The sequence below is a fragment of the Choloepus didactylus genome, chromosome 2 (genome assembly GCF_015220235.1).
Source record: "Choloepus didactylus isolate mChoDid1 chromosome 2, mChoDid1.pri, whole genome shotgun sequence".
Taxonomy (NCBI): Eukaryota; Metazoa; Chordata; class Mammalia; order Pilosa; family Megalonychidae; genus Choloepus; species Choloepus didactylus.
Window position 1 is genome coordinate 238,450,159 of NC_051308.1, and position 23,080 is coordinate 238,473,238.

Here is a 23,080-nt window from a genome sequence, read left to right on the forward strand (position 1 = left end):
GACCCAATAAAGAGGCTCTTGAAATACTGGGGAGGAGAGCACATTAAATAGAGCTGGCAAGTACTATATATAAATTCCCTCTAAAAAGCATGCCTAAAGAGAAGTTCTTCCAAAGAATATTCTTTTTAGATGTTTCAGTGAAATTTTTTCCCTAAATTTCTGTGGTCCACAACTAGCCAGTTAGAAATACTCTATTGTTATAAAAGTCGTTCAAAGAACTTGTCTTAGGGGGAGCATGAGAATCACAAGGCCAGAAACCACATCCTAGGTGTCATTACATCCCCCAAATCTGGCAGAAAACCTAGCCCTCAGTGATGCTCCATAAAATTTGCTGGAGGACTCTTCTATTAAAAACAAAGATGGGTTCAAATTTCAATAGTGATACTCATATAACATTTTCAGCACTCAGGAAGTCTCATTCCTATCAGATTTTCTAGAACAGCCCTAAACCATGCTCAGACCACGTCTGATTTATTTCTGACCTTCTTGGTTCTAGGTGAAGTAACCAGCAATGACAACAGTGTGTACATTTTATGAAAGGGCATGGGGACAGGTGAACTCAGGGAAATGGTGGCCATCAAGAGTAGAGACACTCTCAGGGTTTGAGAGTCATTGGGATTAAGATCTTTTGTGAATTCAATGGGTTTTAAGTGATGTCTAAGCAAAATCTTCTGGCTTTGAAATACAGAGGCAGGTGAAGAGCTAATGGAGGTCTTTGAAGACAGTCTAATTAACCCATCAATCCCCAATGGTTCTGTGTAAACCTGTGTGAAGGGAGGGGGGGTGCAAAGAATGACTTTCAGGATCCTTCCATTCCTAGGGTCTAGTATCAAATTACTTAGTTTCAAGTCTCAATTCCACCTCATACTAGCTGTGTGACTTTGAACACGTTACTTAACCTCTCCATGTTTGTTTCCTCATCTGAAAATGTGGATAATAGTACAATCTACCTTATGGTTGGGGTGAGGATGAGATAATCCATGTGGAGCACTTAGCACACAGCCTGACATATGGTAATATGGAATAAGTGCTCAAAAATATAAGTCATTAAAATGCACTAGGCTTTTCTTCTGCCTGGGCACTAATGTTCCTGAAATACACAAATAGGAGAGGAAAAGTGAAAAGCAAGTAGTATGCTGATGGTAGGATAACCTGAACAACCCTAAAAGCTAACATTTATTGATCACTTCCTAAATCAAATGAATTGTATTAAGGGTGCACCCCACAGAGCTGCTGGGAATCCGTTTCCCCCCACTCCCAGCTGGCCTCCCTCCTAAAAAGAGCTCTTCCACTCATTCATTCAACCAGTGTTTACCGAGTCCCATCATATGCCTTAACAAGAATGGTTCCAGTGGTGTGGACAGGGAAGAACTTCTGATTGAAGGGGTTCAAAAGTGCACTGGAGGCGAGGAAGTGCAGCGGGAGCGTATAGCCTCTTTCCAGAAGTTTTCCTACAAAAGGTAAGAGAAATATGGCGGTGACTGAAGGGTGTGGGGTGGAGTGTTTTCGTATTCTTAGTTGGGAGAGATTTCGGCATATGTGTAGGCTGTTGGGAATGAATCGGGAGCGAGGGGAAAGATAATGGTGGCAGACAGAGGGGATAAGGGCAGTGGCCACGATCTTAAGAGAATGAGAGGGGTACGGATCCAGAGCTTGGGAGGAGCTGGCTTTCAGAGGATGACTGGGTCCTCCGGTTTCCACGTTAAACCAGAGGGTTATTTGGAGGATGCAACAAAAGGAAGAAAAATCTAAGCTCTCGGGAAGGGGCGCTCAGGGTAGATCCCCAACTCAAGCCCCTCAGGCCCGCTGCCCTGGAAGACAGCCTCTGCACATGCGTCGTGCCCACACGTCGCGTCGGCGCGAGATACTCTCGCGAGATTAACCTTAAAAGTCGGAAGTATGGCGCCTCCCAGTTCCAGAGAACCTAAACCCCCGTCGGCGACAAGTGTGGCCGAGTCCGACGGGGAGATGGTGCTGCCGGGCTTCCCGGACGCAGACAGCTTCGTGAAGGTGAGTCCTGGGGCTTCGGAGGCACTGGGAGCCGCCCACGGCCGGCCGGAAGCAGCTCCGCGGCTGGCGCGCGCGCCCCGGCAGCGGAGCCCTGAGCGGGGGTCGAAGGATGGCTGCTCGCGCTGGGCAGAGTCTGTTGCGCATCGTCCTCCAGAGATGGGACCCCAGACAAGGAAACTGAGGGTCACTCCGCTTCCCAGAGCCCTCGTTCCCCGGGTTGAGCTCTGGCATCCCTGACTGTGGAGAGCGGTCTCCGCGCCCTGGGGAAGATCCCCTTGTCACCCTGATGTCTCCAGCCCGCGGCGACCTAGCCCCGATCCGTGCCTGAGCCATCCGGTAAACTCTCCGAGGGGTTCGGCTGCCTTACACATCTGCCCGGCGGCCTCCCCACCTACGGCCGGCGTTAACTTTCTTCCATTTCCTGACGCCTGATCCTGCATAATCCCCAAGCCCTGATACAGCTACTGTCGAGTGTCCCTCTTCTGAGTACCGTAGCACATTTATCAATACCTCAAACTAGGTTGGAAGCTTCTGGAAGGAACAGAGACGATCCGTTAAATTATTTGTGTAATGCAGCTTAAAGATGAGCAAAGTAAAGCTAGGTTTAAATGCATCACGCATACCTTTTATGCAGCCGTGAAACTAAAATAAAATAATTTGTAGGTTAATACTACATATCCCCTCAAAATTCTGCTCATATTATCCCCTCAAAATTCTGCTCTTATTATCTCTAATTTACTAGTAGCAGATACTGTTATTAATTTTATTTGGCTCTGAATAGCTCCCAGACGACTGAGGTCCTGATGGTGTGACGTTCGTGCTCACAAGCCACCACACACCCCATGATGACTCAGTTTCCCACCTCCTTTTTCATTTTTTTCATATTTTGCATTTGTTGTCTCTCCCCACTCTCCAAGAATGTATGCTCCAAAACTTGGTTTTGTGTTCACCATTGTATCCTCAAGGCCTTGACTAGGAGCCAGAGTAGAGTCAGTACTAAATGAATATTTGTTGGAGAGATGAAGATTGGATACTTTAGCATCTAACACAACAGGCGGTGTATTGTAAATCTTTGCAAAATGATTTGCCAAATGAATGGGAATCCATGTTGAAAATATGCCTTCTTTTCTGGTTTTTGACAGTTCGCTCTTGGGTCAGTGGTGGCAGTTACCAAGGCATCTGGGGGCCTGCCACAGTTTGGCGATGAGTATGATTTTTACCGAAGTTTTCCTGGCTTCCAAGCATTTTGTGAAACACAGGGAGACAGGTTGCTTCATTGGTAGGTACCATATATTCTTTTCTCGAGTTAATAAAAGAAATGAAAATAAAGACGTAGATGATTTTTCCTGAAATTTATTTTTCCTTACCATAATTTTCCGTGCTTATAAAGAGCTACAAAATATGAAAATGAGCCAATGAGATGAGGGAAATACTACTTGGTAAATTTTTAATTTACTTTTTAAAAAAATATTGACTTTTGCATTTATAAACAAGAGAGCTTGTTTGAATTAATATGGGCCTTGAAAACTTAGATCCAGGATTCTCTCTCATGACTTGCAGAGTCACAAATATTAACTTTCTACTAAGTGCATTAGGGCAGTTAATACTCAAACATTAATTTTGTTTACCCATTGCATGACAGAATTGAAGCTGTTTCAGACTTGCCATATTAAAACAATGAAATAAATGTAATGTACATTATTTACATACTATCATATCACATATTGTTTGGAATTAGAAGAAATATGAGAAATTTCTTCCACCCCTTCAATTAACAGATGAGAAAAGGGAGTCTTAGCTGAATTTAGGGAATTGTCCAAGGCCACACAACTGGCTATTTCTTTGAAGATTATTGTAAGGGTACAGGTTTTATTAGTTTGATGAAAAGGCGTTGGGAACAGCATGAGCCAAGCCATTTGAGCTTTCCCCCAGATGGTGAACAAATGAATAAATGTGTCCTTCCCTCAGCATGAGCAGAGTAATGCAGTACCATGGGTGCCGTAGCAGCATTAAGGATCGAAGCAAAGTGACTGAGTTGGAGGACAAATTTGATCTCCTAGTTGATGCTAATGACGCTATCCTGGAAAGAGTGGTGAGTATTCCACCTCATTCTTAAGATAACTGGCAAACGAACAGTTTTTGTCTGATTAAAATATAAAGAGCAATTCAAACACCTTAGAAAATAAGGAAATAAATTTACCATTTTTTACTGGTAATAATATTCCCTTCCTTTGACCATTGGATTCTTTTAATCCAAAAATAAGTACGGTTTTCTTCAAAATATTTCTGCCCTATAGAAGCCTATTTTTAAGGTGCCTGATTAAAAATCCACCTTCCAGATATGCAAATCCTATTTGTGTTGTAAGAGAAGCAGCCTATCAGCCCAGTAAAAATGTTATCCATTTTTAATTTCTTATTCAAAATATGCTCAGTACCCTGTCTCTCAGAATTGGAAGGAGATATGAATTACTCAGTCTAGCTTGCCATCTATTTATGCCAAATTCTACAGCAGAACCTTATTTACAGGAATATACAGATATTGTCCAAAATAAATCTAACCCTTAACTGTGTGACGGTACTGGAGATATTTCAATTATCCTCTCCTGTCCCATGAAATCATCTCTTCTGTAGTCTAAATATCCACAAATCTTGCAGCTGTTTCTCGTATTTTGTGATTTCAAGTTCTATAATGCTACTGCTCCACCATCTGGGTGCGTTTTCATTTGTGGTACCCAAACTGATTTTCCATGACTGCTCTGTTAGCACAGATCAAGACAACCATCATCCTCATTCTAAATACTTCTGTAATTAATGTATGCAGTCTAGGGTTTTTTAATTATTATAATGGCACCCTCATGTTAAATCCCATTTGAATATTCAGCCCCAGTCAGAGCTGTAAAGAGAGTGAATCAAGCTTTGGGAGGGCATTAAGCAAGTAATGCTTTAATTGCATTCCCCATAATAACTATACTCCCTAATCACCCGTCACACATTGCTCTGTTCTTAGGTGTGCATATTCTCTTGCACATAATTCTTTGAATATATTTCTTTAAAATTTTAGGTAATTAACTCTAGTAGCCATGAAAGAAAAATACTGCAAACTAATTCCTTTTCTATTCCTAGGGTATTTTACTGGACGAAGCATCAGGAGTAAATAAGAATCAACAGCCTGTCCTCCCTGCAGGACTGCAGGTCCCCAAAACGATAGTGTCCAGCTGGAACCGAAAGGTGAGGGCTTCATTTCAGGTTAACTAGAGCTTCTAATGTCAGCTTTATAATAGGGCTTTTGCCCCTTCTAATTTGCATTTCTATTCTAATTTTTTTGGATGCAGAACTGGTCACTACCTCCTCTTAAATTTGTTCTCATGAACATATGCAATCTACTTACACCTTCTTCTCCACTTTGTATCCCCCAGTCTCACATGCACACACACACACATTCTTAAATGAACAGCTCTTGGAATGTTCCCATCATCCTGGAAAACTAATCACATATGTTGGAATTTCATCAATTTGCTGTGTTATAAAGTATTTGTATTTTTTCATCTTAGGCAGGAGAATATGGCAGAAAAGCAAAATCTGAAACTTTCCGGCTGCTTCATGCAAAAAACATCATCCGACCTCAGCTCAAGTTTCGAGAGAAGATTGACAATTCCAACACACCATTTCTTCCTAAAATCTTCATCAAGCCCAATGCCCAGAAACCCCTACCTCAGGGTGAGTAGTGTGAACACTGCCTAAGCGTGAGTCTTCCTTTCAGTCAGATGCAAAAGCAAGTAAAGGGGAAAGGTCTCTTTCCTGCCTTCCTTTCTTCAAAGGGTGCCACTTAATCACTCTGTAAGTGGAAACAATGCAATTGTGTCTGTCTCTTTTGTGATGGCATTTTGTCAATGCTTGGGTGTCCAGCTCTCTCTAAAGAAAAGCGGGAACGCCCATGGGATCGGCCTGAGGACTTGGATGTCCCACCTGCCTTGGCAGATTTCATCCATCAGCAGAGAACCCAGCAGGTTGAGCAGGACATGTAAGTGTTTGCCTACATTTGAGCTTTCTACTCTGAGTGCTTGTCTTTATGCCACATTTTCACGTCTATAGAATGTGTAAAAGAAAACAAGAATCTAAGATGATGTTCACCTTATCCTAACATGGGTCTTATCAATAAAAGCTCCTGTTTGTGTTGTCAAAGAGCCTATACCAGCATTGTCTCATGTAATCCTCACTGCAGCTCCCTCCGTGAGGGTAAAAGTCTGTTTCATACCCATTTTGTAGGTGTAAAAACAGAATTAGAGAGGCTGCCTTCCCAGACGGCTAGAACTTAAGCCCAAGTTTTTGTAAAATTGTTTTTCCTCTATAGCCCTCTGCGTTTCTTGTTAGCTGGGGACTCAAACAGTAAGGTACAACTAATAATGAATTCAATGAGGAAAAAGCATTTGTCATTGGCAGAAAAGCAACTTGGAAAAACGTCACATAACATAGATAAATGGACTTGGCCTTCAGTATAATGAGAAAAAGGTGATAAAAGCTTTGTTAGAATTGGCCTTCTCTCCCAGCTCATATGTCCGAGCACTCATTCCTTCAGCATTCAACTCTGCACTGTGAGGCCCCATGCTAAGTGCTGGAGAAATGAAGACAATAAAAGGTAGCCCTTGCCCTCAAGAGACTCTCAGACTTGGGATTTTTATGCTACATAATAGAGGAACAGAAAAAATAAAACATTTGTTACACAATCAACTGAACTATTTGCCCATCGTCTCTTATTTCATAGATTGTTAATCCCAGCCATGAGGAAGTATTTATTTCTCATTTTTGTGTCATCTACAACATCAGCCATACAGTGTTTGGTAAATAAGTGCTCAAATCTTTCAAAATGAATAAATTTTTAATTGTATGTTAAGAGTGAACATATGTATCAGCTGATTTATATGATACACTTGAATAATATCATTGAAATAATATGCTGTTAGTAAGAGCAGAAATTTTCACCATAGTCTTTTCTCATTTGTTTTTTACAGATCAGGTCAGAGCAGTTGTTTCATGGAATTAATCCAAAGATTTTTTCTTTTGCTTTATTTATTCAGGTTTGCACATCCTTATCAATATGAACTAGATCACTTTATTCCACCAGAATCGGTTCTTCAGAAGCCACAACCCCAGGTTAGTACACAACTGTAGTTTAAGGATGGTGTCTGAGTAGCCTGAGAAGAATCAAATAAGTGGATTAATTGGTATAATTTTGACTTTCTTTTAACATCTTTAAGTAGAAGGTTGTGACTTTGGGTCATTTCTCCAACTCATAATTCATTTTGTACTTTAGTGAGGATGGTTCTCAACTTTCCTCTCTTTTCTAACTCTGTTTTCTTGGTCCCAGTTGTATAGACCTGTAGAAGAAACACCCTGTCATTTTGTATCCTCCCTGGATGAACTTGTGGAACTCAATGAAAAGCTATTGAATTGTAAAGAATTTGCTGTAGACTTGGAGGTAACTTTTAATGACCTTGAATGAAACTTTTACATTTTTTATGAGTTCACTTAGGAAGTATAAAATTAATACTAACTTGAACCTATGTTTTTTGTAGAAATCATATAATTTTACTCTATAGCTGACTTCAAAAACTGTAAAAGCCTTTTTTCCTATTTTCCCCTTTCTGTGTGTTTTAGCATCACTCTTATCGGAGCTTCCTGGGACTGACCTGCCTGATGCAAATTTCCACCCGAACAGAAGACTTCATTGTTGACACCCTGGAGCTTCGAAGTGACATGTACATTCTCAATGAGAGCCTCACAGACCCAGCTATCGTTAAGGTCAGCCAGCAAGATTTAAGTGTTTTTCAGTTTACTCTCGTTATTTCAACACAGACCCAATAAATTAGAGAGAAATAATGATCATTTCCTATACCACGGTACCACATGTTAAACTACTTTTGTGTTGTGTTTAAACCCCTATTAGAAGAGCTAAGACTTAGCTTGTTACCATCCAGAAAAATGTTAAATCATTTTAATGACTACTGCAGTGAACCCAAGCAGTCAAGATTGGACTTAATGACTACACTTGAAGCTGTTAGAGCTGCTGTCTTAAGTATCATTGGCTGCTAGCAGTTTCATACCTTAAGAGCATGCAATTAGGAGTCTAGAAGGCTGTGGGCCCAAATTAAAAGCAGCATTGAAAACTGAATGGATCTTAATCTTCATACTGGCTTCTAATACCAGTGTTCTAATAACCTAGAGGCAAAGTTAAATTCTGAGCATGAAGGGCCTTTTACCAGTTTACTGCATGACTTTGGTTTTGTTTTCAGGTCTTCCATGGTGCTGACTCAGACATAGAATGGCTACAGAAAGACTTTGGGTTGTACGTAGTAAACATGTTTGATACCCATCAGGCAGCGCGTCTTCTTAACCTGGGCAGACACTCACTCGACCATCTGCTGAAACTCTACTGCAGTGTGGAGTCAAACAAGCAATATCAGCTGGCGGATTGGCGGATACGGTCAGTTTGCTTGTGCAAACCTGATGGGGAAATGTGGATGGAAGAAGAGAGCATTAACTGCTCATCCACAGAGACCTGTGCTCAGGCTGTAACGCTATTTGAATCTTGAGTTGACTGGGGCCAGGCTTTTCTGCAGCTGTTTTCAGCATATAAGAACAATGGGACATTTCAGAATGATAGAGTTTGTGTTGAGCTGATTCTGTGACTCTAGGTGTCAGTGGAAGTAGTGGTTGAAAAGTTGTGCCATGGCAGTATTTGCCCATGCCAGTCTCTTGTTCTAAACTCTGATGACCCTAACAGGGATGGTTATGTATACGTGTGCAAGATGATCTCCCATAAGTATGAGAGAATTTTAAGGTACATGGTTAATTAGCCTTTTGGTAAGTGTTTACTATAGTGTAAGGTTGTAACAGAGTCCTGTGAAGTTTCTCAGCTTGATATTTTCAAATGGCTAGCTTTCTCTCTGAGTTTGCAGCTATCATCTGAAGTCTGAACATAAAATGAAAATTGACTGCTCCCTGTTGTTGAGGTCTTACCATGTGCTGAGCACAGGACTAGTGCTTTAGGGTGTTGTTCTGTGCCATCCTCTCAGCAACCTGTGAAATACCTTGTTCCCTTTTGCAGGTAAGCAGAGTGAGCTCAGCAAGGCTAAGGAACTTGTCTAAGGACAGCCATCTGGAGCTAAGATTCAAATTCAGGACTTCAGTGCTCTTATTTGTAACTTCATCATTACCCTGCCTCCCTTTCTACCCAGAAAACCAATGACTTGTCATATTACGATTAAAAGAAATTGTTGAAATAACTATAGTATTGGCTGTGAAAGAACCTTTGACTTCAAAAGTGTCCAAAAAAATCTTATCACCCACAGAGTAGACAAATTTCCTTGGGGGAAATCAGTGAAACGATTTCTCTGTTGCATTTCTAGTCCACTGCCTGAGGAAATGCTCAACTATGCCCGAGATGACACTCATTACCTGCTTTACATTTATGATAAAATGAGGCTGGAACTGTGGGAACGAGGCAATGAACAGCCAGTTCAACTGCAGGTGGTTTGGCAGCGGAGCAGGGATATCTGCCTTAAGGTAAAACTTCCCCAGAGTCATCCACCCCTGATACTCTCTTGAGCTCTTTGTTTTTGGTTAAGTGCTGGTTCTTATCTTGGCTCTTTACATTTGTGGCAAGACCCAAAGCTTTTGAAGAGTCCAGAGCACAATGTTGATTCCTGTTGATTTTTAATATTCTCTTAACATTTTGCAGAAATTCATCAAACCTGTCTTCACGGATGAGTCCTACCTGGAACTATATAGAAAGCAAAAGAAACATCTTAACACACAGCAGTTGACAGCCTTTCAGCTGCTGTTTGCCTGGAGAGATAAAACTGCCCGTAAGGAAGATGAAAGTTACGGGTAAGGGATTAGAGATTCCTTGAGTACTTGCTTCTAGACTGAGCACGTTTGGTAACAAAGAATAATAAAAAAAAAATTTCCCCATGGAAGCAGATTATGTTTTTCCCTGGGTGATAGCATTCAGTGGAACTTGGTGACTGAATTTAATGTGATCCCATTGTGTTTTGTTTCAGATATGTCCTGCCAAATCATATGATGTTAAAGATAGCTGAGGAACTGCCTAAGTGAGTCCAACAGCTGATTGGTATCTTTTGCCTTTCTCAGTCGATCTCATATCCTTGAAAATTACACTGTCGTCCAAGGCTGTCTACTCAGAGAATATTAGTGGTTTAAGGAAGTAAACAAGTCCCGGGAATTGAGAATTTCTGCCTTCTGACTGCCATTTAAGAGCTAAAACTTCTGAGCTGGAGCCAGTTCAGTGGTTATGCCTTACTTATATTAGGTCCAATATAAATTTCTGAGCTGATATCAAGGAAGGAAAATGTCTCAGGTTCTTTTATCTGTACTTTATCCCAAATTAAGGCATCCCATAATTTTAAGTGTTTTATGTTAAATGGAGTATAAGCAAAGGATCAAAATTCATAAACTGTCATTCACCCCAGTGAGGAATTCACAAAGCTGTGGGTGATAAATTTCAAGCTTTTCCTGCTTGCAGGAGTCAGGCACTGGGAGGTGTCTCCTTCCAGCATGGTACATCAGAGCACACATGGAAGAGGATGGCCTGGGCTGACAGGTCATCAGACTCTTGTGTAACCAGAGAGGAATGTGTTTCCTTATCCTTCAACTTAGCTGTGCTGCTCTAGCTTTGCCCAATGGTTTTCTTGTCTGGAAGCCTTTAAGGGCTGTTTTCCTAAGTGATGAGTTGAATGTGTTCTTACTTGTCTTCAGGGAACCTCAGGGCATCATAGCTTGCTGTAACCCAGTACCACCTCTTGTACGGCAGCAGATCAATGAAATGCATCTTTTAATCCAGCAAGCTCGAGAGATGCCCCTGCTCAAGGTAAGAAGCTTTTTCACAAAAGACCACAACTCAGTAGGCCTGCTCTTTATGTTAGCATCTTACTCCTTTTTAGTCTACTATATACATGAACTGGTCTCCATTCTAAAAAACCCAAGGAAATAATACGGATTAGAAAATCCTGTGGATTCGTCTTCTTGGATCTAGCTGCTTATTCTTTTTGACAGTCAAGAGCTAAAATTCATCCTTCTTACTTTTTTTATCTTTGATGATCCAGTAGCAAGTAATGTCTAGTGACTGGACCAATCAGCTGTTACTCTGAGGCAGTTATAATATGGTGGAAAAAAATGGAGTGGGGATCACAGCACAGGGAGATCATTTTGGAAGGCTGCAGGGGTCCAGATGTGAAGTAATAGAGCTCTAAGTAAGTGTGGTAGTCATAGAAATGGAAGGGAGAGGACAAATACAAGTAGTATCATAAGAAAAAATCGACAGGACTCAGTAACAGATGATGAAAATGACTATTGTTTACTTTTGAGAATCATGCTGAGTACTTTAAAGGTATTGTCTGAACAGCCCTTGGATGTGGGGATAGTGCAGATAGAGGCAAAGACAGCTCATTCCATATTCGAAGCTAAGGTGACTGGGAAAATATGGAAGTCCTAGGTAGAAACAGGGAATTCAGCAAAAGCTGATTTTGAGAAGGAGATGCTAAAGTCTGGACAAATACAGATGAAATCAAAATACCCAGCTGGAACCTCAGATGTAGGTATCTGTGTATGAGTAGATGTGTGTGCAGAGGTATAAGTACAATAGCATCTGTTTGTGTATATGTGCTCTTATATGGGGAATACGAGCACGTTAATGCAGATTTGCATATTATTTGCATTTTATTGGAACCATTTTAAAGATACTGACTCAGTAGTAATATCAGCATATAATAGATCCTGTTTGTAACTTTTTGAAAGATTGATCCAGGAAGACCAAAAATCAGCCCCCAAAAGAGAATCTGAGATTAGATACATTGGCAATTTTTGTTTTTAAAATGTCATTCTTAGTTCCACAGTTTCTTCAGATAAAGAGAAAAACCCTGTTTAATAGAGAAGAGTCTTTTTCAAGCTCCTTGGATTCCTTCTGTATTAGTTTAGTCACAATAGGAGGCTTTGTTCTTTCGTGCATCAAATAATTGTTTGGACCGGTAGGTACCAGGCTCTCTAAGGAATGAAGGGATGAAAGAAAATCTCTGCTTCCTTGAGAAACACACAGCCCAGTAAAGGGACAGTCTAGGGCTGAGGAAAAAACTGTGGGTCATCTTGTTTAGGCAACTTAGCTCAGATTTTCTCTTTTCTCTCTCTTTAGTCTGAAGTTGCAGCTGGAGGAAAGAAGAGTGGCCCACTGCCCAATCCTGAGGTAGGTGTTGGTTTTGTTGTCTCTTCTATTGGGGAAGATACTAGGGAAAGCCGGTGTAAAATAAACCTCTCTGACAGAGGCCAGTGCCCACCTGCAGGGCATAACTGTGGATGTATTTGCAAGTTTTTCACATCAGCCTTTTGGTTTCTTTGTGATGCAGAGATTGGAGAATGTTCTCTTTGGACCCCATGACTGCTCCCACGCTCCTCCAGACGGCTTTGCTCTCACCCCAGCCAATGGTAATGCCAAGGACCCTTGGGGGTTCCTAGAAGAGGCTGAAAAACTGCCTTGTAAAAATCCATAGGCTTTGACTCTGATGGCTTCTGTACCTATAGGACCTGTCCCAGTTCAGAAACAGGCAAGCCTCTTCTGTGACCAAAAAGAGGAGCCCTCAGTGGATAACATATGCCTTATCGCAACGGCTGTCATCACGTTATTCAGTGTGAGTAATGAAGAAACTTCTTGAAGTGATGTCAGCTCGGGGTTTTATTGGGTTTATCAAGCGAGCTGTCTTCCTGGGGTGCTGCCTGCACTTCTGAGACCAGTGCCAGGAGGAAAACCAGCAGCAGTGGGCACAGGCCTGGAGACTGGTCGGCAAGGTAGCCTTGGCCACTCTGGAGGTCTCGGTCTGTGAGAGGAGGTGGAGAATGCTCTCGTGAACTCTGTGTTAAGAAATCCGCAGGGAAAGAGTGATGTTTTGATACTCACTAAAGCATAGAAGGGAGGGTAGCATGGGCTGAATTGACATATAAACAGGACTTCAGACACAGCCGTCCTCAGGATAGTTCGTTTTGGTCCCAGAACAAATGGAGGGAGCTCTCTCTCCTGGTGTCTCCTAGTGAACAGCAGAGTGTGTGCTGTGTATACCTTCCTGACTGATGCTGTCACCATTTGCATTTGCTTTGAGGAAAGAAAAGAAAAGAAAACGTTGAAAAGTGTTTCTCTATGCTGTGTCTCGTTAGAGGAAGTGGAGAGCAGGATATGTAAACACTAGTAGGCGAGTAGAAACTTGTTTCCATCCCAGAAAGGAGGCTGAATCCTGGTAGTTAGTGACTCCATCCATTCTGGGGACCCAATGTGGCTGAACTGGTGGGGGGCTATGATCTGGGATAGGCACTGGGTTGGGTCAGGGCCTTCTGCTCTTCCTTCTTGTTATGCTTCCATTTCTGCCAGCCATTTGAACTTTGAGTTCCTTGCAAAACGAAGACCAGGGTACATTTGTTGGTCAGGACTGATGAATACTGAGATGACCAGGGATAAAAGGAAAATATGCAGATACAGCTGAACAATGGGTATAATAAAAAGGAAAAATCACAGGAAGTTTCAGGCAGAAAGAACTGAGAAAGAGACGCAAGAATACTGTCCATCTTGGATAATGGCAGGTATCAAGCTTAGCAAATGTTCAAATGATAAAAAGCCAGGTGGTACAGTAGGTTAGAGGATCAAAATTCACAGCCATTCCTTCATGTGGGGCCAAAGCCAACAAGGTGGAGTACCACCTTCAAAATGTGCCACCTTCAATTTAACTTTGTCTTTCAACTTAATTACATAAATTCAGGCTGGGTCCTCCTTTAGCAATTCATGAAAAAAGTCTAGGAGCTTTAGTTAACAGCAGAGTTACTGTGAGCCATCGAGGTGATTCAGCAGCTAAACATACATACTAGGCTGCACTCATATGGAAGTTCCATGTTTAGTGTAGAGGAGTTGTAATCTCCCTGTACTGTGTGTGCAAGGAAATAAAACCAAAAATTAAGCAAAAAGATAGCTCAAATTTTATGAACCCAGTCAGAAGCAATATTCTGTTGCAGAATATCACTTATTATGCAGTAGAGTTTATAATTTTAAATTTCAGGTAAGTGTTAGCTTAAGACCTCCAGCTCTAGAGTCAGACAGACCTAGGTTTAAATCCTGTTCTGCCCTTTACTCTAGACGACTTTCATAACCTCTCCAAGCCTCGATTTCCTCATCTGTAAGACAGAATAATGCCACATACCTTGGGGGTAGTTGTAAGGATGCAGTGAGAATTCCTTCACGTAGCAAATGTGAACACCCTCCCGTGTGCTGGGACAGCCACTGGGTCTGATACACAGGAGCGAGGGCTTCAGAAAAACCAGCTGTTATTAGTAACGTTACTATTATTATTATCTTCTTGATTCTTCTTGTTTCGTGTCACAAAATGATCATGGTTATAAGTGATCATTTTCTGTCTTCTCTGTCCCCACAGGAACCGAGTGCTGAAGAAAATGTAAAGGGTCCATTAACAGTTGCCCAGAAAAAGGCCCAGAGCATAATGGAGTCCTTTGAAAATCCATTTAGGATGGTAAGCAATAAGTGGGTATATTAAGGGCAGACAGATTATGCAGATTTTCTGCAGCCCTAGCTACCTTTTACCTGGAAAAGAATGCAGTAAAGCTTTGGAGAGAAAGGTCTTTGAGAACCATGGGTGTCAGTGGTCCCTGGGTGTCCAGGCTGAAACTTTGAATTGACGTCTTCTGAGGTGAAACCAACAAGAATACCCCACCTGAGTGCCACTGAACTCTGGGCACAGATTCCAGTTCTTAAAGCCTTTAATAACTGTTCCCTCATTTTCCAGTATCTGCCTTCACTAGAGCACCGTGCCCACATCTCTCAGGCAGCAAAGTTTGATCCATCATCAAAAATCTATGAAGTAAGTAGAGATTTTCAGTGACGCAAGTAGATTTGTCACTTTTCCTAAGAGTTTTCAAATTACCTTGAATGAGGTAAAGGGTTTGGTCTTAGACAAGGCCTTCAGATCATCTGTACCCCCACCCCCAGATAAGAATACAGGAATCCAAAAAACCTTTTAATAGCTATGCGATTGTTTTAGGTTCTATATATAGTTTTTCAGGGAGAGGGTCCAGAACTTCAGTCAGGTTTTCAGTGGTATCTGGAACCCTTTTACAAAAAGGATTTTTGTTTTTAATTGATGTTAAATTTACATAAATAAAGTACACAGATATTGAGTGTACAACTTGGTGCATTTTTATATATGTATGTTACTTTAAGGCTCTTAAATTTTAAATTTAAATATTATTTGGTTTGTTTTTAATAGCATTGTGAATAAGAGTAAGATTGCACCCTGGCTCCCCGTGAGATTTTCCTGGGAGCCAGCGTGTTAACCATCTAATCTTAAAAGCCTTCTTCCTGCCTACAGGAAGTACACACTCTATCAGATGGGTGCCGTGGCTCCCTCTGTCCATCAGCACCACTCTAGGCGGCAAGAATCAGGCCAGAAACGCTATCTTGCTATTTTTAGAAATGGGAAGTCAGGTGGAGTTTTTGCCTTCTCTGCTTTATCCTCCACTGGTGGTGGCCCTCACCATGCTTAGGTGTAGTGTCTTCTAGACATATTCCAATGCCACAGGGTAACACAGTGTCTGTCATAAAGAAGTATGTGAAACTTGCAGAAGCCCTGACCTGAACCCCAGCTCCACCATTTACTACTAACTGCACCCCCTGGGACAAGTTATTTAGCCTCTCAGAGCCTGTTTCCTCATCTCTAAGGTGATGATAATACCTTTGTCCCAGGGCTGTTGATGGGACTGAATGAGATGTACCTAGAATACAGTTGTACTCTGTACTTCTTAATAAGTATTTTATAAATAAATCCAGAATGAGATTTTATTTTGTGTGTCTTTAGATTTGCACTTGGGTTAGCATGGGTCACATCACCTCATGTAAAAATAAGGTATTCTTAGGTGGCTGAGTTTTGAAGTTTTTTTGTTTTGTTTTCATTATAGATCAGCAACCGTTGGAAGCTGGCAAACCAGGTACAGGTACCAAAAGAATCTAAAACCGCCAAGAAGGCGGCGGCTGAGCAAACAGGTAGCATTCACTTCCCTGTAAACTTAGTCAACAGTCCATGTTTTTGTTAAAGTACAGCCCTTGTATATCACACTGCATTTATTCAGTCATTCAAAAAAATGTCAGATACAGCAGACACAAAACAGACAGTCTTGCCCTCTGGGGCTTACCTTCTAATGGGCATGCTTATGCTGAAAAGGAGACAGGAGTGTTTGGGGATGGGACGGAGAGCCTGGTTGCTATGTGTGTATGCTGTTCAGAAAAGGTGAGTCTTTTAAGCAGCACCTTTGAGCAGAGACCTGCAGCTGTCTAGGGAGAGTGTTCCAGAGCAATGTCACAGCGAGTCCAAAGGCCCCAAGGTGGAAGCTTGCTGGGTGAGCTCAATAATTGCCACCCAGAGTGTGACTGAAACAGAGTGGAAGAGGATGAGGAGGGAGAGGAAGCAGGGCCCATTGTAAGGGCTTTGGCTTCTGCTCCAGTGAGTTGGGAAGCTTTGGAGGGGCCTGAGCAGATCAGTGACATGAACTGATTTAAGTTTTCAAAAATCACTCAAATGCACTACTTTCAGCCTTTTTGTTTAACTGTTGAGTCAAAAGCATCTTACCAATAAGTATCAATGTCATTCACATTGTTATGAAAATATTGCTGTGAGATGATAAACCATATATGAATGTTGCATGCAACTTTAGGGTCTCCACTTAACTCTAAAGTGTTCACCTCCACTCATGTCTATTTACACCATGTTCCTATTTACTCAGGGGGCAGAGGTTTCCTTTATATAGTGCTTCATCATTAATAAGTCAATAGCTGTTCTGGTCCTGGGATGTTCTGTTTGTGCATTAAAACACTTCAAATTAAAAAAAAAAAAAAAATCTACTTTCAAAAATGCTTGAGAGTAGATTGTCGAGATCAAGGGCAGGGAGATCCATCAGGAGACATTAGCATAACCCAGGTGAGAGGTGATGGTGGCCTAGACCGGTGTGGTGGCAGAGGAGGTGGCGAGATCCATCTTGTAAGTGAAGCTGTCAGTATTTGACAAGCTGGATGTGGCGTGTGAGAGAAAGGAAGGAGCTGTGGATGCAAGGAGGTTTTTCCTGAGCAGCTAGGAAGTGGAGTTGCTTTCAACTGGATGATTCTGCCGAAGTGGCCAGTTAGACAAGGGAGAGGTTTTGGATCTAATCCTTGTCAGATGACAGTTGAGCTCCTAAGAAAACACCCTCACAGAAATGTCAAGCACGTTGGTGGATATGTGGGTCTGGGTTCGTGGGCAAAGAGTAGGCTGGAGGCTTTGGATTGGGAGTGCTGATGAAGAGAAGAGCATCTGGGATGAGCCTTGAGGCAGCCCATCCTGCAGACATTGGGGTAATGCGGGAGGAGCCAGCCAAGGAGAGAGGAGTGCTCAGTGGGGTGGGAGGAGAACAGAGGAGTGTGGGGCCTGGAAGCCAGTGAGGAAAACCGCTCAAGAGGGGAGGGGTTATCGACTGTGATAGCTGCCAACAATGGACCAAGGCGGGTGAGGATGGAGAATGAGCCGTGGGATTCGGCTGCTCAGTAGACAGTCCCCTCTTGCAGCTGCCCAGGAAGAAGCCAAGGAAGAGCACAAAGCACCGGTGGAACAGTCCATCTCTGTCCGACAGCAGGCAGCGGTAGGTGCTGGCTTCTTCACTTTTTCTTTTGAGAAACCGGGTGATGGTCTGGGTTTTCCTCTAATACCTTGGCTAGTCAATTAGTGCCAGTCTCTTTTCCCTCAAGAAAAGTTGATATTATAATTCCTCTTAAACAATTTCTTCCACTGTATTTATAGTAAACACACCCTACCACGTGTCTGCAGGCGTAGCCAAGGTATTGAAGCTCACGAGAGTGAAGCCACTCTGCCCTGTTAAATGTTTTGTGCTCTCCCACCCCCGGGAGTCCTCTGGAATGCCTAGCCCCTGCCTTTCTTAAATGGCCTGATGTCATTTTTCAGCCAAGAACTTTTGAGTTCTAACTGGCACTAGCCTGAGTGTGTTTATTCTTAAGTTTGAGAACATTTCAGAGTCCCAGCCACCTCTCCTTTCCCGTCACTGAAGCGTTTTTGCAGTACAGAAGGCAGCTGCATCCCTTGCAGTGTGCTAACGTCAGAGGCAGGCGGGAGCAGCTCCCCTTCTCACAGGTTGTCATGCTTCTTCCCTTGGGTCTGTTAAATATACAGCTAGAAAATGCTGCCAAGAAGAGAGAGCGAACAACAAGTGACCCAAAGACCACAGAACAGAAGCAAGAAAAGAAACGACTCAAAATTTCCAAGAAGCCAAAGGACCCAGATGCGCCAGAAAAAGATTTCACCCCTTATGACTACAGCAAGTCGGATTTTAAGGCTTTTGCTGGTGAGAATGGAACTGTTCCTGTGTAAGGAATGTCTGGCCGTGGAGAGTTAAGGAAGAGCATGACTTAGGCGCAGATTGAGCCCTGTCCAAGACACAGCACTAAGCGAGAATTATTAGAGCAATCCACAGATAGAGCAGTGATGTAGAAAGAAGGGCCTCCTCCACCACTGCCTCCCGCGGGAGCTTTCCCCTCCCGTAGCTGCGGTGGTGCTGTAGCCAGCTGCCATCCATTGTGGCCGTGGCTCCATCCTTCCTCACAATAACATCTCGTGCCCAGAAACACACATCACACAGGGTAGGGATTTTGTTTATTGATGAAACCTAATGCCCGTGAGATGCAGCTTCCTGCTTCCTTAGCCTGAACGAGTCCATCTGCTTCAAAGGGGCTGCAGAGGGCATTCCTGACTCCTGTCATCCACACAACGGTCCTTCCTGAGGGAACATGGTCTCGGAGCCACGTTACTGACAGTTGCATCACCAGGCACACAGCCCTGAATGGCTGTGCAAAAGTTGCCAGTACTTTAGCCTCCTGCCCGAGCTCCCAAGAACAGATCCATGAGAAATAGGCCTGGTGCCCAGGCTGCCCTTAGCTACTGGAAAGATGATCTGTTGATTCACAGCAGCCACAAGTGCCTCACCGTAAAGGTCCCAAATGTCACTGCCACCCAGCCCAACAGTAAGCTTTTCATGTGCATGACTCACATGATCACTAGCATCTCTCTTCTCTCACCATTTAGGAAACAGCATATCCCAACCTTCTTCCCAGTTTGATCCAAATAAGCAGACCCATTCTGGCAAGGTAAGAGATACACCTGGAGAATTTTAGCATGCTCTTGGGGCTTATATATTATATCTTTCATTGCTTGGAAAACGAATCCATCTAGGAATCCTTTTCCTTTGCATACCTTTTCCCTTACCTCATTTCTTCCCGAGTACAGACCATACCCATTAACTGTTCCAGCAGTGAAGGGGGAAAAAGATGGCTATTAAAGCTGGTGAGAGGTATGCAAGGGCATTCACCTGTGTTTGCTGCCATGGGCGTGATAGCCACAGGCCACAGACACTCCCTGTGGTGCCAGCACAAGCCCGCATTTGCCCCATGTGTGTGTTAGTACCAGTCACAGCCGAATGCAGCTGGAGGTCTGGCAAGTGGAGGGTGAGGCCTCTGTGGCGCTCTCCTCTTCCCTTTTGCTGCTCATTCTGGTGCTTTGCCTTCAGAAACACGGCAATGTCCAGTTGCCAAGAAACGAGCATCACAAAAGTGGTGCTGGAGTCTTTGACGAGCATCTGAACCCAGGTGTATTTTCCTGTGTGTTCTGTGGTCAAGGTTGGCACCCAATTTAATGGTTTCTTATCTTTTCAGAAATACATGGCAGCCAAAAAACTTAAACAGTCAACAGGAAATAAAAGCATGTCCTTTCCAAGTGGAAAGTCAGACAGGTATGTGTAGAGGGCCAGCAGGGCCCCTGGAGGCCCAGTGCGAAAGCACCTGCCAGGCCTGGTACCACCCCCGGGTTCTTCGCTCACGGGAGGAGCAGGGAGAGGGCAGCTGAGATTTCTCCAGCTGGAGAGTCACGGAGAGCCTCACCACATCCAGATTCCTTTCTTTATCACTCCAAATCCTGAACTATGAGGAGGGGAAGCAAGTTGCTTGATGCCACGTACCTCATAGCCTGTCTCTGCATCCCAGGACTCAAATTCTAGTCAGTCCGAGTGTTCTCCTATTACCCTACAGCTTCCTGGGGTCACCCCGGAGCAAATAGGTTTCAGGTTTTCCTCCATCGGCTTTTTTCTTAGTAGTGAGAAAAAAAGTCAGTAAGCAAATGTGGATTGTTGTTGTTTAAGGATTTTTTCCTTAAAGCAGACCCTGAGGTCAAGGGACTTGCCCCTAGGGCAGGTTCTATGAAGAACAGACCCATCTTCTTTAGATCTTGCTCGGTGCAGCAAGCCCTGCGTGGGCACACAGCACTGCCCTGGCCCCTCACTCTTACTGGAGCCGGGGAAGCACTGCTATGCTGCTGAGCTCTCCACGACCCCCTAAACAAAATCATTCTTCCTCACTTCCACATTCTTAAGGTCAATAACATTTTATAAACCTCAGCTGAGAGCAAACATCTAGCCAAACTGGAAGAGGTAACTCTTGTTTTCAAACTGTCTTTGCAGAGGTTTCAGGCACAATTGGCCCAAGAGATAGTGTTGGATGAGACCCTCAGCAACCCCCACTGGACCCAAGCACCAGACAGTGGTGCTGGTTTTGTACAGACTTATTTTTAAACCATTAAAAATAATTCTTACTGAAAGGAAACTGGTTCCTGACTTTTCTTTTGCTACCACCACAGCTCTGGCATGGAAGGACAGATCCCACCCTGTTCGTATTACCATTTTCCTCTGTGGGCAAAGGTAAGTGTGCCCTCGGAGACTGCTGTGATTTCTGGAGAAATCCAGAACCACCCAGAGGAGGAATGCGGGAGAACCTCTGTGACTCAGCAAAGGGCTCACAGGGCGGCAGCGGCAAGGCACGTTGCATGCCTCACTGGACTCTCCAGGTAGAGAGAGTTCTGTGGGCCATTTTACTGCCTCCACCTACCTTCAAAATAATGTGTGTGAAGCCAAATGGTAAAAAAAAACACTGTTGGGAAGAGGAGCTGGAGGGTGCCCTGGGGCAGACTGGCCTCTGGGGTCCCTGTTCTGTTCTCTTTCTCCCACCCCCCATCCCCCCTTTTTTTTAAACTTGTTTTTGGTCCTGATTATAAAAGTAATAATAGATCAACTGAAAGAACATAGAAAAGTACAAAAAGGAAAATTAAATCTGTGACCCTGCCATTCAGAGATGATCTTTAATGTTTTTATATATTTCCTTACTAGCTTTTTTGTATGTATGTATATAGATATAGATTATATTTAATTTACAAAATTAGGTTTACATTCCTCTTGTTTTTCACCTTAAAAGTTGATATTGTGATTCTTCTCATTCTCAGATTTATTTTAGCTGGCCCCGTTATTAAACCTATTTAGGTTTCCAGTTTTATACTTTTCTAAACAGTACATGATTGAACTTCTATTATATAAATATTTAACCCAATATCTGATTATTTCTTTGAATTCCATTTGATTTTAATCCTGGGCTAATAAATCAAGAAAGCACAGAATAATGCCATTATTTTTGTTTTCATAAATACTTTAGGAAAAGGGCTGACTGTGTTGATGTCCTGGGGGTGTTGCCAGGTGAGATCACACATCACTCTGCTGTCAAAGAGCCCCTAGTCAGAACCTCAGAGAAGGAGGCACATCCTCAAGTGGACAAGGGTTAGTGTTCATTAGGGTAGACTGATGACAGAAAAGCCAAAGCATCCGTGGTTTTTTTCCTCTCTTGTAAACATAGTTTAGAGCTAGTGTAGCAGCCATGATCATCAGAAATCCAGACTCCCATCTGTGGCTCTGCCATTTTCAATTTGAACACGTGGCTTCCACTTCATGATGCAGGGTGACTGCCTTAGCTCCATCCGTTACATCCCCATTCCAGCCAGCTGGAAGGAGAAAAGAAGAGCCACTTTAATGGATACTGCCCATTTCCACTTCCCATTAGCCAGACTTCTTTCACAGCACATGACCATAGCAACAGAAATGTCATTATTTCAGTCTTTTTTTGGACCTTTTTGGCCCAGCTAAAAAGTCTATTATGGAAATTTAAAAGAACAGACAGTAAGGGACAAAGAGCATTCTTTGCAAAGTGCTATAATAAATGAACAGCTACATGGAAATTTGAAAGTGAGAAATTACTTTCTACTGAGGACAGCCCTGGAAGGGGCATGTGGGTGGACCTGGAAGAGTAAGGAAAGAACCTCGTGAGCCACTGCTGCTCGGTTCAAGTGTGGTCCTTGGATAGACGCCACCTGGGAGCTTGTGGGAAAGGTCAATCCCCAGGCTCCTCCCCAGGCCTTCCCATTCAGAACCTGGGGCAGAGAGCCCAAGAACCTGTTTGTAACAAGTGGCCAGAGTGATTCTTCTGTGTGCTCACCTTCGAGAACCACCGTTGTGAGCTAAGGTAACGGTCTCCAGAACTTGCTGATCGGAGAGCAATGAAGACAGTGTGCTAAGTTTCCCATAAAGTTAAAATAACTCCCTGTTGCTTGTCCTTTTTCTTTGTGGCAATGCTCCCCAACCCCTTGTTTTTAAAATTTTAAAAGTTGGTGACCAAATACAACGAGTTGAGGTCTTTCTAAATGTTCTTTCTTGAAAAACAGAACATTGTCAATCCTATGTCTCTCCCCAGTTGTGTTTTTGAAATTTCACTGGTCCAGGGAACCTTCAAGTCCAGGACTATTAAGCCCTGGAATGACAATAGAAGCCTTGGGGATGTTTGCAGAACAGCCATAGTTCCATCTGATGGGAGCTTCAAGAGGACCAAGGAGTATGGGGCAAGTTCACGGAGGGGCTTGTGTAAGCCAGTGAGGAAGTGCTCCAGGGTTTCTGAAATGTGAGTGACGTGACGGAGATGTGCTCTGGAAGGAATAACCTGGCAGGGTTGGCCCGTGTGGAGGTGGGAGGGAGAACTGATGAGTGGAAGGGTTCTTTGCCCAAGGACTCACGCTGCTGTTCCTGATGCCTTAGGCAGCTTGCCATAGCA

The 23,080-nt window shown here is 43.1% G+C and overlaps 1 protein-coding gene across 1 annotated transcript; it reads left to right on the plus strand.

Annotated features, from left to right (window-relative positions):
- The first annotated feature begins 1,852 nt into the window (after positions 1-1,852).
- EXOSC10 (exosome component 10) lies at positions 1,853-20,758 on the plus strand. The gene is made up of 25 exons (XM_037828536.1): positions 1,853-2,010; positions 3,153-3,289; positions 3,979-4,102; positions 5,134-5,238; positions 5,562-5,727; positions 5,917-6,031; positions 7,086-7,161; positions 7,376-7,486; positions 7,666-7,809; positions 8,301-8,491; positions 9,417-9,573; positions 9,749-9,897; positions 10,071-10,121; positions 10,786-10,897; positions 12,215-12,265; positions 12,426-12,504; positions 12,601-12,707; positions 14,490-14,585; positions 14,859-14,933; positions 16,027-16,111; positions 17,663-17,736; positions 18,282-18,453; positions 19,191-19,252; positions 19,817-19,893; positions 20,617-20,758. The coding sequence occupies exons 1-25, from the start codon at positions 1,900-1,902 to the stop codon at positions 20,645-20,647; spliced, it is 2,658 nt and encodes an 885-aa protein (XP_037684464.1). The 5' UTR covers positions 1,853-1,899; the 3' UTR covers positions 20,648-20,758.
- Positions 20,759-23,080: the final 2,322 nt, after the last annotated feature.